Source organism: Halichoeres trimaculatus, unplaced genomic scaffold (genome assembly GCF_033239565.1).
Source record: "Halichoeres trimaculatus isolate MK-OKI-2021-1 unplaced genomic scaffold, fHalTri1.1 fHalTri1_scaffold_20, whole genome shotgun sequence".
Classification (NCBI taxonomy): domain Eukaryota; kingdom Metazoa; phylum Chordata; class Actinopteri; order Labriformes; family Labridae; genus Halichoeres; species Halichoeres trimaculatus.
In genome coordinates, this window is record NW_027437198.1 from 21,304,137 (window position 1) to 21,319,499 (window position 15,363).

Consider the following 15,363-nt stretch of genomic DNA (forward strand, 5'->3'; position numbering starts at 1 on the left):
GACACACTTTCAACTGTTCATGTGAACTTTTAAATCAGGTGATAATAAATTTAATGAATACCCATTTATAACTTTGAAATTCAAAAAACAGAATTCACAAACACAAGTGTATAATTTTTTACTCCTTTAAAAAAAAATCAAAAAGTCACAGTTTAAAGTACAAAGAAAAAAAATGTGCCACACTTAATCCACAGCCCACAAAAACCTTTCTAATTTAAGCCTTTGAAGGAGTTACACATAATCTAGGATTATGATGCAACACCTGGGGAATCAAATTTCAGGCAGGAAGGGGCACGCCGCTAAGGACACCGATATTTGCTTTTGCAGTTTAAATGTGTTACAAAATCTGCTCTTAATACTGAGGCATCAGCTTGTACTTTTTACCATTTCTGTCTTAGTTTGGAGCAGTGTACTGCAGGGAAACTAAGGGACTTGGCTCAGTGGTTGAGTCAGTTGTTACTCAATTGGGAGGTGGGGGTTCACTTGTTTCCTGTTTATATGCAGGATTGTCATCAAGGCACTTAACCAGCCTGGAAAAACTCCCCCTGGTGGCTGCACTGAGCTATGACTGTGAGTGGAGTGAGATGAATGAATACTAATAGATTAGACAAAGCAACCTGAATGTGACATGTAATATGAGAGTGCTTTGAGAGGTCAGGATACAAAGAAGTGTTACATAAACACCGCCCATTTATAGTTCAGCTAAAGTAATCCCAAAGGAATGCCCTGCAGCACTGATCCAGACAGGTTATTAACTATTTTAAGTTGCCTGTGAGATCACTGCCATTATCACATCTTCTACAGGAGGGCAAAATCTGAATTATAAAATGTCCAAAGAGTCTTTTCAAGCCTCTGCCTGGATATTTGATCTCATAATGTGGATCTTATCACCCAAAGCCAAGTTTTTCTGGGTGGAGTTTTTTAAAATCTCATATTTATCTCGTTATTATCCAGATGACCTGTTTGTTACTCCATGCTGATATGCTCCATGCTTGTTTTGTTGACAACTGCATTTTCTGGTGTCCTGTTGGTGTTTAAGTGTTTTTGAATGTTGCCTTTATTTTCATATCGGTGCATCAATCATAAAAACAAACTTCTTGTTATATTAGTAGATAAGCACTTTCTCAAGCAATAACTGCTGAATCAAAGCCAATCCTCAAACTTCATGACTCCATCAAAGCCATGGTAGGTGAAGGGCTCAAGGACAGGGCTGCAGGCCTCTTGAGCAAGGCAGGCCATCCTGTTGCTTTCACAGCTGTCCTCAGTGCCTGGGCCTATAAATACAGCATCAGCAGAGTGGACAGAAGGGTCTTCATCAAAGTAGTTGTGAGGCCGAAGCAGAACCCCGCCCCCATTGCCCACTGTCACTGTGTTGGGGATGTCCTCAGCGTGGGGGATGTGGAGGAAACCTGTTGTCACCCATGCGACCAGGTCCTGTGGGTGCATTTTTAAACACAGCATGGAAAGTGGGGTTATCTGATCTCAAGTTTCAATAAATGTATGTTTTATTTAATTATTAATACATGTAGATAAGACCTCAACACACCTCATTCTCAATGCTCTCGTTGTCTTCAATGTATTTGCTGAAGTCAACAGCTGGAGTCCAGATGTTGTTCTGACTGTACAGACTGGAGCTCGTCTGCTCTGAATCCTTGTGCTTGGTGATGGCGACCTTGTACCTGAAAACAGACACAAGAGACGCAGAGTCTTCACTGAAAGACCTGTGGAGACCACCCGCACAGACCTCAGGCTGTGACAACAAATACAACCATTACATATAATTATGTGCAAGATCCTAACTTGGGTTGAAATGGAACTTTAAAGGTGCAATGCAACTTAAAAATAAATAAATAAATACAAAGTAGTGGTGGGTACCAAATTGGGTACTTATACAGGTACCAAATTTTGTCTGTAGTACCAATTCACGTAAAATCAAATGGTACCATGTTTTGGTATCCGAGCGCTTGTTACTGGGAGAAAGTGGAAGAGTAGATGATTTACCATACTGGACATGAACACAGCATCAAGTTTTAAATCAAATGAACAAATAAATAAAAATTACTATTGATCACCAATTCTTGACATTGGTACCGTTGAGAACCAATACTGATTTCCAGGTACCGGGCATCAGTATCATATTGATTCAAATGTGACACAAGGATGTTTTGCCTTTGTTTCAGTCTCACCTGGCCCAGGACATGGCCCTCTCATCAGTCTGGCTCTCTGGGAGATGGTCTCCAGTGAAGCTGAACACCTGCAGCCTGTAGGAGCGATGGTGGCCCCAGCGGTTGGTCTTGTTGCTGGCTATATGGAGGTAGCGTGGGGTCTTTTGGTCATAACGCAGAGCAGCTTCCTGTTGAGGATTGGCAGGAGAAAATTTGTCATGCATTGATCAGAGTTTAACTTAAACCCCAATTAATTAATTGTTTGGTGTATGCCTCACTTATTGAGATTGATACCAGTACAAGTACTTCCTCTTGAGTACTGAACTACACTGAGTACCCATACCACTAGTACTTGTGATACAAAAGATTTCAATTAAGAGTGACAGATCATTTTGAACAAAGGCAGCACAGTCACTCTGCCACACATATTTGCCATGGTATCAAACTGCAGCAATGTAGCGCCAACCACTGGTGAGGAGGTCTTACTCGACGTAAGATGTTTCTGCCTTGAGTATCGGCTAATTCCAGTATGATTTCTAGGTATCTCTACTCGCAAAGGTTACTAAGTCTTGTAGCGTGTGTATCCTTCAGGGAGATAGGGTGGATTTCATATCATTCACATCTGCCTATCAGTCTGTTTATCTTTGAGCATACATATACCAACAGATAATCAGTGTCTGTGGCTGAGCAAAAGAATGGAAAGTTTTAGTTGCCACACTGTAGGATTTGCTGCCTAACCTTTCTAAAAGTCTTCCTGCCCTGATCGCCTTTCATTTCTTTCTTTTTTTTAACCTTTGCCAATCTTTAAAACTCACAAAAGTGAACCTACTCTGATGGTATGCCCTGCTTGTGGGCTCAGGTTTTGTTTTTCCTGAGCTTTTACAGAACACTGCCACCTCCTGTGCGGTAACAGTTTCCTGACCCTTCAGGCCAAAACAACAACCGACTGTGGAGCTGATGATAAGACAGACTTTCTCACAGTCTCCAACCTTAAAAAAATAGTAAAACAAGCAACAAAAACATTAAGTAAAACTTTTTAGACACAAGATTATTGATTTGCGCAACCTTCACACGAGTTTTCTTCTACCCAGCTTTACTGATGGTGTCGTTGTTGCTGTGCTATTCAACAGCTTAAAAATGAAGCAAATTCCTTTATCTGTTGAACATCATGCACAACAACATCCTCAGTGCATCATCCTGACTGTGTGCTCTGCCTGTGGGCTCAGGTTTGCTGTTTTTCTTGAGCTTTAACAGAGCAGCGCTGCCTCCTGCTTGGAAACAGTTTCCTGGCCTTAAGTCCAAAACAAAAGCTGACTGAGAGCCGATGCTACTGAAGATAAAACTCTGTTAGTTTCTCACGGTCTGCAACCAAAAAAGGTAATACTACAAATCATTCAAAACATTTCAACTATTAATTAAAACATTAATGGTTTTTCACATTCCCCTACGCTTTATATGTTTTCTTTCACTTAGGCCCAAAGAGTGCCATTGTTGCTGGTAGAGGTGTCCCAGTCCGATATTGATATCTGATATCGGTCCAATATCAGCAAAAAAAACAAATGGACAATCGGAATGCATCTAAAATCTCTAATATAAGCAGTTTCTGTTACCCATTGGTTAATAATAAATGGGTCAGTTTTTCCTCATACCTACTGTTGCTGAAGACTGTTCTTTGTTGGAATAATATCACTTAATCAAGCCATGTCTAACATGACAGACATACTACAAAATAAGTAATAAAAGTATGAATGTTAAATGCTGATATCGTATTGGATTAATATCGGTATCGGCCAATACTCAATGCTGCAGTATCGGTATCGTATCGGAAGTGAAAATGTAATATCGGGACATCCCTAGTTGCTGTGCCGAGATTTGAAAAGCTTTAGAATAAAACAAATCCCCCGTCTTTTCAACATCATATACAACAACATCTTCAGTGCTGAAGCTTATGACCAAATCTGACCTGTTCTGTTTTTAGCTGATTCTCCACAAGCTCAGGGACCATCGCGTGGCGCTCAGGCATCCATGGCAGAGACTTGTTGACATATTTCATGTCTTTTGTCTGGAAAAAGTTCTTCTGTCCTGTGAGGAGAATAATGGCGACATGGTTTTAGAGGTTTGCTGTTTCAGTGAAATCAGTCTATTTTTATACAACCACCAACTAACACTTTAAAACATTTCTGTGCCTCTGATGGCCAACCTCTTACTATGTGAATCACATCCTTTTCTGTCTCAATGATTCTGGTTCATACTGTGTTGTCAAGGAATTGGAGATGAGCAATGCATGTCCTTAGTTTTGTATGTTAAGCAGCTGAAATGGGCTGAGTGTCATCTTTTTTTCTGATTTATACTATTAAACGAGTAATTACAGCTGTCCACAGATAAAGAGAAAAATATGCGAATTATTGGCAACATATGGATAAGTTACTAGGATGCTATTAGGGGTGGGAGAAAAAAATCAAAAATTTATATATCAGGATTTTTTGTTTGACAATATCAAAATCAGGATTCTTTGTCAAAAAATCTTTTTTTTTTCAACTTCAAATTTTTCATTTTAGTCTTTTTTTATAAACTGGATTGGAAAAATGTTACCACTTTTCTCCAGCAGAGGGCGAAATGTTTCTCTCTGACCCACGTGATGTTCATTTTATGGGAAAACATAGCTCCTGATATAGTCTGTAGACATTATTGTCTTCATCATTTAACTTTTTCACATGGTCTGGCGTTAAAAAAGCAAATTAAAAATTGCAAAAATTGTAAATAGCAAAGAATTACAATTCAAATCTAATTGGCAACCCAAACATTGTAATAGAATAGAACCGCACGAATAGCATATTGTCCTAGCCCTAGATGCTAGCTAGCTATAAATACAGGAAGGGGTGAGGTTGAGGTGGAGTCTTGCCCCTGAAACTCCGCAAAAACTCCACCTAATATTCAAACATCCTTTTCATTACTTTTTTTTGTTTGTCCTTCAAGTTTCAGACGTGAAAAATGAAAGATAGCGACTTTTGTTGTCATCGGCTGGACCACTTTGTAGCAGAACTGCATTGCAATATTCAACTTAGTCTTTAATTAAAAAAGTGCACTGAGAATGCATCACATGGCCTCCATATTTATGGGGTCAGAGGTCGGCTGTGGAAATTTGGAGACTTAAAAGTGGGCTCTGGGTTGGATAAGGATGGCAACCACTGTGCTAGAGAGCTTTAGTCACTGTAGAAAATGACGCAGAGAAAACCAGCTGTGAGTTTTAAATCTCAGGGAATTGGGAAAAAACATTTCCACTCGGCCTGTCTCTTGTTATTGGTTTGTCTAATCTCTACACTTTTGCACATAGGAAGCAAATGAGGGAAATCACACATCATTTAACTTAAGTTAATAATAATTGTGTCACATCAGTAAAGAGTTATTGACACATAGCACATTCATGCATAGGCTGCATTGGGTATTTCTCAAGATAAACTTTCATACAAGTTAGGACAGTGCTTAATTCAGAACAATTATATTTCTAGAGAATATTTCACTGGTAACTCCACTGAATGATGTAAAGGTAACTAAACACTGCTGTTCCCTCTGCTATGAACATATCATTGGGAGCCAGGCCTATGATCTCCTGCTTTATGGTTAAATACTGCCAGAAACTTTGCAAGCTGTTAAACCACAGAGATCCTGCTCACATTTGGGATCTTAACCTGATGATCACATCTTGATTTTCAAGGCCTAATCTGTGGTGACCTTAGAGGTCACACACACAAAAAACATAATTAGGTCAAATATTCATGTTTTTACTCACCCAGCACATCTAGATCCACCTTGAAGTTAATAAAATGTGTGTGAATGTTCCCAAGCACTTTGTCTGCCACCTGGTGTCCATACTTCAGATTACCATCCACCAGGTAAGAGGAGGAGATGTAGCCTGTAGCATGCACCATAGCTTCCACTGATCCGCTTTGGAAGAAGATGAAATCCCACATGTAGTCATAGTTTCCTATGGCTGTTATCGTCCTAAACACTAAGGCACTGTTGACCATCCCTCCATAACTGTTGTGGAAGAAGTCAGCAAAGTGTCTCCTCAGGGGCTGACCCATGTTGTGCTCAAACACACAAATAGAGTTCCTGAATCTTATAGGAGCTGGGACATCGATGTAGCGGAATGTGTCGATGTAGGTTGCATCATAGGGACAGTCCACACCACGCGTCAGCTCATGGCCAAAGCGTCCGATTCCGATGCTTGAGTCCAAAAACTTTGTCAGCATCATGCCCGGTGTCACTGAACCATACACAGACATGGCCTCCTGCACACTCAGCTCATAGATGATCCTTTCACCCTTGAAGCGCACATCAAAAACTCTGGCGCCTGTCAGCGAGCTCAGCCCGAAGGCAAAGCTCCAGTCCAGGTACAGGACGTGGTTGTTGCTGACGCTGAAGCGTTTTCCATCCACATTAAACATCTGTGGACCTATCTGTGGAGTCTTCTGTTTTGGTTTCAGGGATCCATAATCAGAAGACTCTTTGAAAAGTATTTTCTTCACAGTCCCAGCTTCATATTTCTGTTTCAGCTCCTCCACTGTGTGAAAGTACTGACCGTTATAAAGCAGCCGCTCCACTTTCCACTCGGAGGCGTTTACACTCTTGTGGTTGAGCATCACCTCGAAGCCAACCGGGTGAATATACATGCCACCCATATCTCTGAAGAAAGAAATCCATGTCATTCTGTCTCCGGATTGAACTCCGCGGGGCATCTGCTCGAACGCATTCAGATGCTTGTCCTTCCCTGCGTCGAAGCTCTCTTTCATCAGCTGAGTGAGTTTGGAGAAGACATGTTCCTCTAGAAACGAGAAAATCAAAGCGTATTCCCCAACAGTGACGGTGCGCGCAGTGATGGGCAGGTCTGTGTTGTACCTCTCTTCAGTGACATCCCGGTGTTTAGTTGGTTTTGGAAGAGGACCCACAACATACTCCTTAATGTAGCCGTGCGCACCGTGAAAGACCACAACTGTTGCCTCTCTGGCCGGTTTGCTCCCTCCTCCGTCTAAGTAAGCAAGTACGTCTGCTTTCTTTGGCAGAGACAGATCAATCAAAAACAAGAAGTTTTCCGATGGTTTAGTGATCTGGTTCGTGGATATTCCCAAGTCCTTCTGCTGGAGCATGTACTGCTGGACCTGCGTGTATTCCTCCCGGGTGAGGTCAGCGAACACCACGCTGCGCTCATCGTGCTTGGCCCGCAGCGGGTGGACGCTCTTAGTGGAGCATTTGGGCGCCCTGCTGGAGTGAATGCCGATCAGAACTATGTTGAGAATGATGGAGAAGAGGACAAAGAGGATGAGCGCCCACTTCACGAGAGAGTTCATCCTCAGCACTACTTTTACGCACAGGCTTCTACGACAGGATGAGAGGATACAGTGCCCCGGGCAGGAGCGAGAGGTTCGATTTTGAAGAGAAGCGCTCCCCTACACCCCTCCGTTCCCACCCCTTCTGCACGGATGCCAGAACCCCAGCTCCACCTTCCCAAAATGAAAAGTTAAAGAGTTACTTGTATCCAACCCCAGAACTTTGGTTTCACACGCTCCAGTTTATTTTTACGCATTCCATCCAGTAAATGTAGATTCAATTTAATAATAAGCTTTATAAGCATAAGGTTTTTAATTTTTTGGGTTGTTTTTTGTAAAGAACATGTTACCAAAGCAAATGTTCAAAATAAGAAGATTAAAAACATAACAATCAAACATATATTCAGAGCAAGAAGACTAATAACACCAATTAAAAATACATCAAACTATAATAAAATAATGAATAAATTAACAATGATCTATGTTTACAATGACAGCTGGTTTTTGTTAACTGTCTTTCACAGAAGCATGTTTAACTGTGACAAGCTGTCACATATTAAATAAAGATGCAGAAAGATGTCCTAGATACAAAACAAGGTTTTTGATTCTTCTCATACTTAAATCAAATAAACTAGTGAAATGTTGCAAAACAAAATCAAAATAACTCCAAATTCAAAGCTGTTAAACTACTTCCCCTTTTATTCAGTTTGCCTGATTGAACACAGGGAAAGAAATGAAGTGAAATTATTCAGTAAGTTAAGTAAGTTAGCATCAAAGTATCTATTTTTGTCACTTTGTCTGAAGCAATACATCATCCAACCACCAGGAAACCAACACCAGCAACCCTGACCACGGACAAATGATGACTTTTTTCTTTCTTTCTTTTTTTGTCACCCTCAAAAACTGCTGTCATGGTTAAAGGGCATTTTTTACAATTAGAGTGAACCTTAAACAACAATGGCGCTGGGTGTGCAGCTTGTGAGAGCAACAACAGTAGGGACACCCATTGTTGTTTGTCCCAAACCATGCACAGCAAAGAAAGTGAACCAGGCTTTCAAGCCTGCTGTGCTTCCTGCTCAAACTGTGGGAAATGTTTTGGGTTTTTTTTGACTTGCAGACAGTATTCTCTCTGACATGTTTCAACAAAAAGGCACAGATTAGGTTTGGCAGAGAGCAAGTCTGTTCAAATGAAGGTGTAACTGTTATGTTTTTATAACTAGTCACCCCTTTTCATTCTGAATACTGAGGCAAACATGTCCTGTTGTGCTGTTACTACACTTCAGGTCACCTCTTCCTGACATCAAAACTGTTTTTAAGCAAGATTTAAATATCTAGACCAGTGCTTCGTGCTTTGCTTTGCTTTTTATTTTAAGAGAAAAATAATTGTGTTCCTTAGCTGCTTGGACTTGTGTATGTGCTATTAACCAACAGGCTAGTCTAAGTTAACTCATCAGCTCTACAAACAGAAAGGTGGGAAAATGTTAAGTACATTGTTTAAAAGGAAATAAAGTTTTACTGACATCTTTTTTAAACTTTAATTAGCCAGACTGTTGATGGTGAACAGCACTTGCTGCTGGATGGCAAAAAAGATAGATAGATAGATAGATAGATAGATAGATAGATAGATAGATAGATAGATAGATAGATAGATAGATAGATAGATAGATAGATGGATAGGAACTTTATTGATCTCTTGGGTACGGTGCCTGGTAACGGACACAGAAAAGTTGTGAAAGTCTGTAAATGATTGTTTTCTTTTTAACTTCAGCTTTGATAAATATATTTATAATGCTTATGTTTATTAATAAAGCTAAAAATAAGACAACACATTACAGGTAAACATAAAAATATAAGTACTATGAAGGATATCACTCGGTGACACTCCAACACCCCACCCAAACCATCAGACACTTATTGGCCACCATATCTGGGAAGGTTCCCGGAGAACAGGGGTGGCCAACCTGTGGCTCTTTGCCTTTCTGTGTGCAGCTCTTCGATCCATTCATAATACATATATGTTATGAGTAGTGGTGCTGATTAATTTCAAATATTGATATATTGATGCCAACGCTGGGTTCAGTATTGATTAATTCTTGGGCAATGAGATTGATACTTAAGTTTCAGTTTCTTTTCTCTACATGTGTTCCCCTCAATTGCCCATGTGCTCATATTTATGTATCTAGATGGATGGATAGATAGGTAGATAGATGGAACTTCGTCTCTTCTGCAATGAAAACAGAAATTTTGTTTTAAATACACCTATAAACACAATAAATCTGGCTTTGAAAATTGGAAATGGATTTATTTTCATTTTATGTCATTTTGTTTATATTTGAGAGTAAGTGCGTTTGTAAGACTGCGTGTGTGATGTGGCTCTTAGTAGTACCACTGTAATTTTTGTGGCTCTTGGTCTCTAACTGGTTGGCTACCTCTGCTGAAGAAGATTTAGATTCCAGCAGCAGGTAGCACCAAAGGATAGAATCAGCTCACAGGTGCAAAAAAAAAATGTTTGGATAAAAGCTCGAGTTATATACAAACACTGTACACAACAGCAGGAATAATAGTCATGTCTATAAAGGAAATACCAGCAGTTTTTTTTTCTAAACTATCAGCAGCAATTAGAAAAGTTAGCAAAAGTTGTGTTGTTTTATATTGTCCTTTGTATCTATAAATAGATGGTTAACAATAAATCATAAACAATGTCTGGTGTAAGCTGTTAGGATTGTGTTGTGCTCAGTTCAGACCTATTTTTTCTCATCTTCTGTCCCCCCAAGTTCAGAAATGCCCTTCATTCAATCATTAAACAAACATGAGAAGACCAAACACTGATCATAAAACACTTTAATTCATTTAAACAAAGAAACACATTTACTGTGAACACCAGAATCAGCTTACATCAAATTAAGTGGATTCAAAGTCAATGTAGGTATGTTTGATTTGTGTCCTACTAAAAGAGGAGGAAGATTTAGTTGTGCTATTTAGACAGGATGCTAAAATCACTGGACACACCTTCAGTACAAATCATAATTATGAAGCTGAAGAGACACACTACAACTGTTAACCTGCTTTAAACCGGACCTAGTGTGTTTATTATAAATCTTTGAATACACACTTAAGCAAAGGAGTAAAAAAAAGACTGTCTTTAGACATCATTTTCCTCATATCTTATCCCTTTAAGCTTTCTAAAGCTTCATTTTTTTGCATGTAATTTAGTTACCCTAACACTTTCCTGTCAACTAAATGCCATATAATCTCTATGCTTTATAATAGAGAAGTATTACAATACAGGGAAACCCTTAATTTGTTTCTTTGTTAGACTAACCACACAGTATGTGAGTTCTTTGTTTAAAGCTGAAAAAGCTTCAGGCGAAGAGGAACAATTGAAACAAGAAGAGTGTAATTCTTATGCACTGAATGATTTTGTTGACTGGAGTTTTTAAAGTAAAAAACTTGGCAAATGCAGGATCATATATCTTGACGCCAGAGTTGCTTTACCAAACTTTAGCTGAGAGAGTCACAGCGCGCTTTAATTTTGGGGCTGTCTTGCCTTGGGTTGCAGAATCCCATTACCATTCATCAACTGCCACGCAGCCAGAGTGTTTGTGTTAAAAGACACAGAGACATGCTCGCCTGGTCTCGCCCTGTCATGCTCTTTTTCCTTTTTGCCTTGCATGGACTTGTTTTTTCACTATTTTTAATTGTACAAAACAGAATAACTAACTTTTTTTATCTGGTTCCAAAAAGCATTGCAAAATCCCAGACCTCTTGAACATTTTTAGCTCAGAGAACAGCAGTAGTATGCCTGCTTTCTTTCCCACCATAACCCTACTTGTTGTGTAACTCCTCTTGGCAGGGCTGTGTCTTTCTGATTAGCCTGCAATGGCAGCTGACCTGAAAATAACCCTCTGGTTGGCTGTTGCTCACCTAAAAAATGCAGCGAGGGAGAGAAAGGCTTCAAAATAATCTCATATGGGATCATAGAAGTATTGTTTACAGGCGACAGGATGGACAACTACAGCTGTAGTAATCAAGCGTTAAACACAGACACTGGTAACTCGCAAGCCAAGAAACCTTGGATCCTGCACAAACTAACACATTCAGGCATGCACTCGTTCACACACACACACAGACGCACACACACACTCACGCAGGTCTGTTACCAGTTAAGCTTAAAAAAACTGCTGTTTAGTTGACCCTGTGGTCTGTGTACATTCCAGCTTTTTTTCTGAACATGTTCCCAGTCTCTCCCTGCTTTAGTTGCTTAACTCTTTTTAGATCTCCCACCATGCAAAAAGCACACGCTGTCACAAAGTACCTCCTCATCTTATGCCTTTATTATTACTAACAAAAAATGTTTAGTCCCCTAAGTTTAAATGCAGCTGCAGCCCCTGAAAGTCCCCCAGTGCCTCCTTTTTATGTAAGGAATGGGCCTGAATGAATAAACAGGATGCCTAGCTCCCAGCTCCCCAGTGCTTTTGTGCACTTCCGTGAAAACGATTCTTTTTCTTAAAGCTGCTCCGAGTCTCTGTGTTTCACAGTTTATATAAAATGACTAAGTCAATATTTTTCACAGAGCAAGGAATTGTTAAAGAAATGTTAACTCAGATTATGCTAGAGACTCCCTTCTTAGCTTCTCGATCAGATCCAGCAGGACAAGATTGATTGGTTTACGGCACATTGAAGTCTCCACGACAACACCACACTGGCAGACAAATTTTAAAGTGAGATGTGAGATCTAGTTTTTCTCTGCTGCAAATGATTTCTTGGATTTTTTTTTGTCATAATGGTGGACACTGGAGCCCAAAGTCTGATTAATGCTTGATGCGTCTGTAGGGTCCGGGCGGCCTCGTTTGGACAAATGACGTCATTTTTTGAACTGCGCGCGGTTCTTTTTACACAGAAAATTCTTGCGCACACTCAAAAATTTGTAACCTGTCGGACGGAGATGGCAGATGATAGCATCTCCTAGAGGTCAAGTGCAGAAATACAGGCATCTGTATGACTCTTCACACAGAGATCACCATGATAACCGAGTGGTAAATAATTAATGGCGTGAAATTGCAGCCACTCTCAGCAGAAGAGGAATAAGTTAAAAAAAAAAAAAAACTGGGGGACAGATGTGTCATGTTATAAACAAAGACAAACTTCTTTGACTCTCGTGTAGTACTTTGGTAGACCAACATTTGTGATACACTGCCCCCTGCAGTTTGGAAATGGACACCAACGGACACCACGTGGGTAGTAAAAAGCATAAAAGTCTCATGCGTCTCATTTCTGCGCGTTAGGTTTGCACGGAAAGCATAACACAGCCTTAACTGTCTGATAGAAAAAGGACAGAAGAGCAGAAGAAAGCTAAACGGAAGTGTGCAAGAGCATGTGCTTAAGGCTAAAACACAAGCTAAACTGTTTCATTCCAACCCACATGTAGCAGTTATTCTGCAGTAGACTGTTCAGACTTTAGAGTCTGTCAATAAAATGAAGAGTGAGGTTACGTTAGCTCTGATTGGTAGATGACTGGCAGGACATAACCAGGATTTACTAACGTCACACATTACAGACATGTCTTATGCTGCGTTCCATTTACATCGGAACTGGGAAGTGGGGAGTAAGATTGACGTCATCTCCAAGTTAAACGCATTCCAGCTGCCAAGTTGGAAAAACCTGCCATAACAACAATATTTCTGTGTATAAACACTGAATTATACTATTATAAGGCTAATTTATTGGGACAAACACTGGTCAGAAATGCTAAAATAAACAGAATATAACAGGAGCTTAATTACTGTTTACACCTGGGGCAGCCATCTTTGATTGTAAACTCGGGGGACGGTGTGGATCCCCCAACTTCCCAGTAGGAAATTGAAATTCTGACTTCAAGGGGCAGTACAGTTGAAATTTCTCTCTCAGAACTCATAAATTCTGACTTCCGAGTATGAATGGAATGTACCATTAGAGCGCCGTGCTACCAGCTGTGCTACACATAGCCGGCTACTAAACTATGGTACAACTGAAAAAGTTGGCTTGTTGTCACGTTTCAAACAACAGCTCTATGTAGCTGTTGATAAATACCTTACCTTGTCGCGTTGTAAGAACATTTATTTCAATATGATACCCATTTATTTCCATAACAAAAAAGCGTCTTGTTAAAAGTCATATCTTCACATCAGTGTAAGTGAAACTCCGGGCCAAAAGGTGGCGCTGCACTCCAATTAAAACAGATCCTCTTCACAACAGGTTTAAATATATTAGAGGTTGTTTGTGACTGTAACGTAACTTTATTCTGAGCTTTTTAACTGAACCAAAAATAAATTGCAAGTTGATGGACATGGAGAAAATTAGTTGAAGTAGGTTCATGGAAAGCTTTAAATACTTAAAATGTGTTAGTTTTCCAAAACTCTAATAACATTTTATGCAATTGCAACATCATTCTCCCCGACCAATTTCAGGGTCATGTTGGAACAAGCAAAGGCCACCCAAATATGGTATGAGCCCTTTTTCCCAGAACAGAATGGATACAGTGAAATAGTAATACAGTTATAAAAAAAAAAATCATGATACACTCATAAACATTTCCCATTTACTTGAACATAGGGTTGTCAAAACTGGCATTTTCCCCCTTTTTTTAGTGCTCCTCATGTAAAGAAATCACCGCTAGTTGAACTATTCCCTGTGAACTTGTGTTTAAAAGTAGCACAAACACGTCAGTGTTTCCTCCCTTCATTTTTTAGAATTCCAACTCCTTGATATGATAAGCCAATCTTAGCTCCTGTCCTCTTTTGAGCTGGGATTTTCTACCCTCATGTTCCTCCCAGCAGGAATCTGTTAGATAAGACGCCTTTTTGTATGTTTATATGAAAACTAAACTATTAATCATATATATACAAATCGTCAAAATCTATAACAACATAAACTCTTAAGGTAACCGCAACATCCTCTGAACAGTGGTGTGGGTAGTGACGGCAGGAATAGGCCACAGGCTGGATTTAAACCCGAGACACCAGTTTGAGGTCGAACCTCATGGAGTGCAGCCTAGACCCCTAGGCCAGCTGCTCTTGCCTAGACCACTTGCGCTCCAAGGTGTAAGGTTTTTACATTTATACTCAAACACTTTTCAGGGATTCAAAGTGAAGCTGTGACTCTCTTAGGCTGGGATAGGCCACAAAATAATGTCAAAAGTCAAGGGCAAGAAGTGATGATACCAAGACAAAAGGAGAGTTTGTTTACCAAAATAAAACAGGCAATACTGGAGAACAATGTTCCGATAACCTAATCACAGGGCCAGGATGTCCCAGAAGACCTGCCTTTGAGCATTTCCTGTTAGTCGGCGCTACGCCAACAGCTTCTTTGTTTTTGATTTTCAGTGTTTTTGTTTATGGAGGGGTTAATGATTGGTCATACGTGGTCGTCTGGTTTTATACTTACAGCACTATCCTCCAGTGTGATCACCCTGCTTAATATGTCGTTCACTTTATCCGTGTGAGTCTGTGTGCATATAGTTAAAATAAACATGATAACCACATAACAGTAAGGAGACCACATTTGTATTATTTCTATTGGACTGAAGCTAAAACAATACAAAATAGGCCATGCCAAAAAATGTCGAGGGATGTTACTTCTAATGTTTACCAGTGTTTTCTATAGCTCACAACTTCAACAAGAAGTTGGCTAAAGGATTTCTTTTTAACTCAGTCCCTAAATCAATAAACTCTGTGAGTAATTTGTCTGAGTGGTGTTACTGTGTTTTCCATAATGTCACTCATAGACCTGTTAATTTTTTTTGGAAAGTGTTTTGAGATCATGTTTGTCGTGATCCGGAGCTTAATAGATAAAGCTTGATGGAGAACAAAAATCATCATATATCCTGAGAAAAT

At 39.8% G+C, this 15,363-nt stretch overlaps 2 protein-coding genes across 2 annotated transcripts in view; one reads left to right on the plus strand and one right to left on the minus strand.

Annotated features, from left to right (window-relative positions):
• Positions 1-15,363, plus strand: part of LOC141809517 (sodium- and chloride-dependent taurine transporter-like) — a 54,840-nt gene that overhangs the window by 27,884 nt on the left and 11,593 nt on the right. The gene's annotated exons all lie outside the window — the stretch shown is intronic.
• Positions 71-7,600, minus strand: LOC141810193 (primary amine oxidase, liver isozyme-like). The gene is made up of 5 exons (XM_074697573.1): positions 5,956-7,600; positions 4,129-4,247; positions 2,187-2,353; positions 1,547-1,679; positions 71-1,434 (listed from the first exon to the last, which is right to left on the minus strand). Exons 1-5 carry the CDS (start codon positions 7,511-7,513, stop codon positions 1,144-1,146), a joined length of 2,268 nt encoding a protein of 755 aa, XP_074553674.1. The 5' UTR covers positions 7,514-7,600; the 3' UTR covers positions 71-1,143.

Coding starts and splice junctions, on each gene's coding strand:
- LOC141810193 (XM_074697573.1), bottom strand. CDS start 7,513: ATGAACTCTCTCGTGAAGTGGGCGCTCATCCTCTTTGTCCTCTTCTCC. Junction 4,248..5,955: donor GGTGGATCTAGATGTGCTGG/GTGAGTAAAAAC, acceptor TTCTCCTCACAG/GACAGAAGAACTTTTTCCAG. Junction 2,354..4,128: donor ATCAGCTAAAAACAGAACAG/GTCAGATTTGGT, acceptor AATCCTCAACAG/GAAGCTGCTCTGCGTTATGA.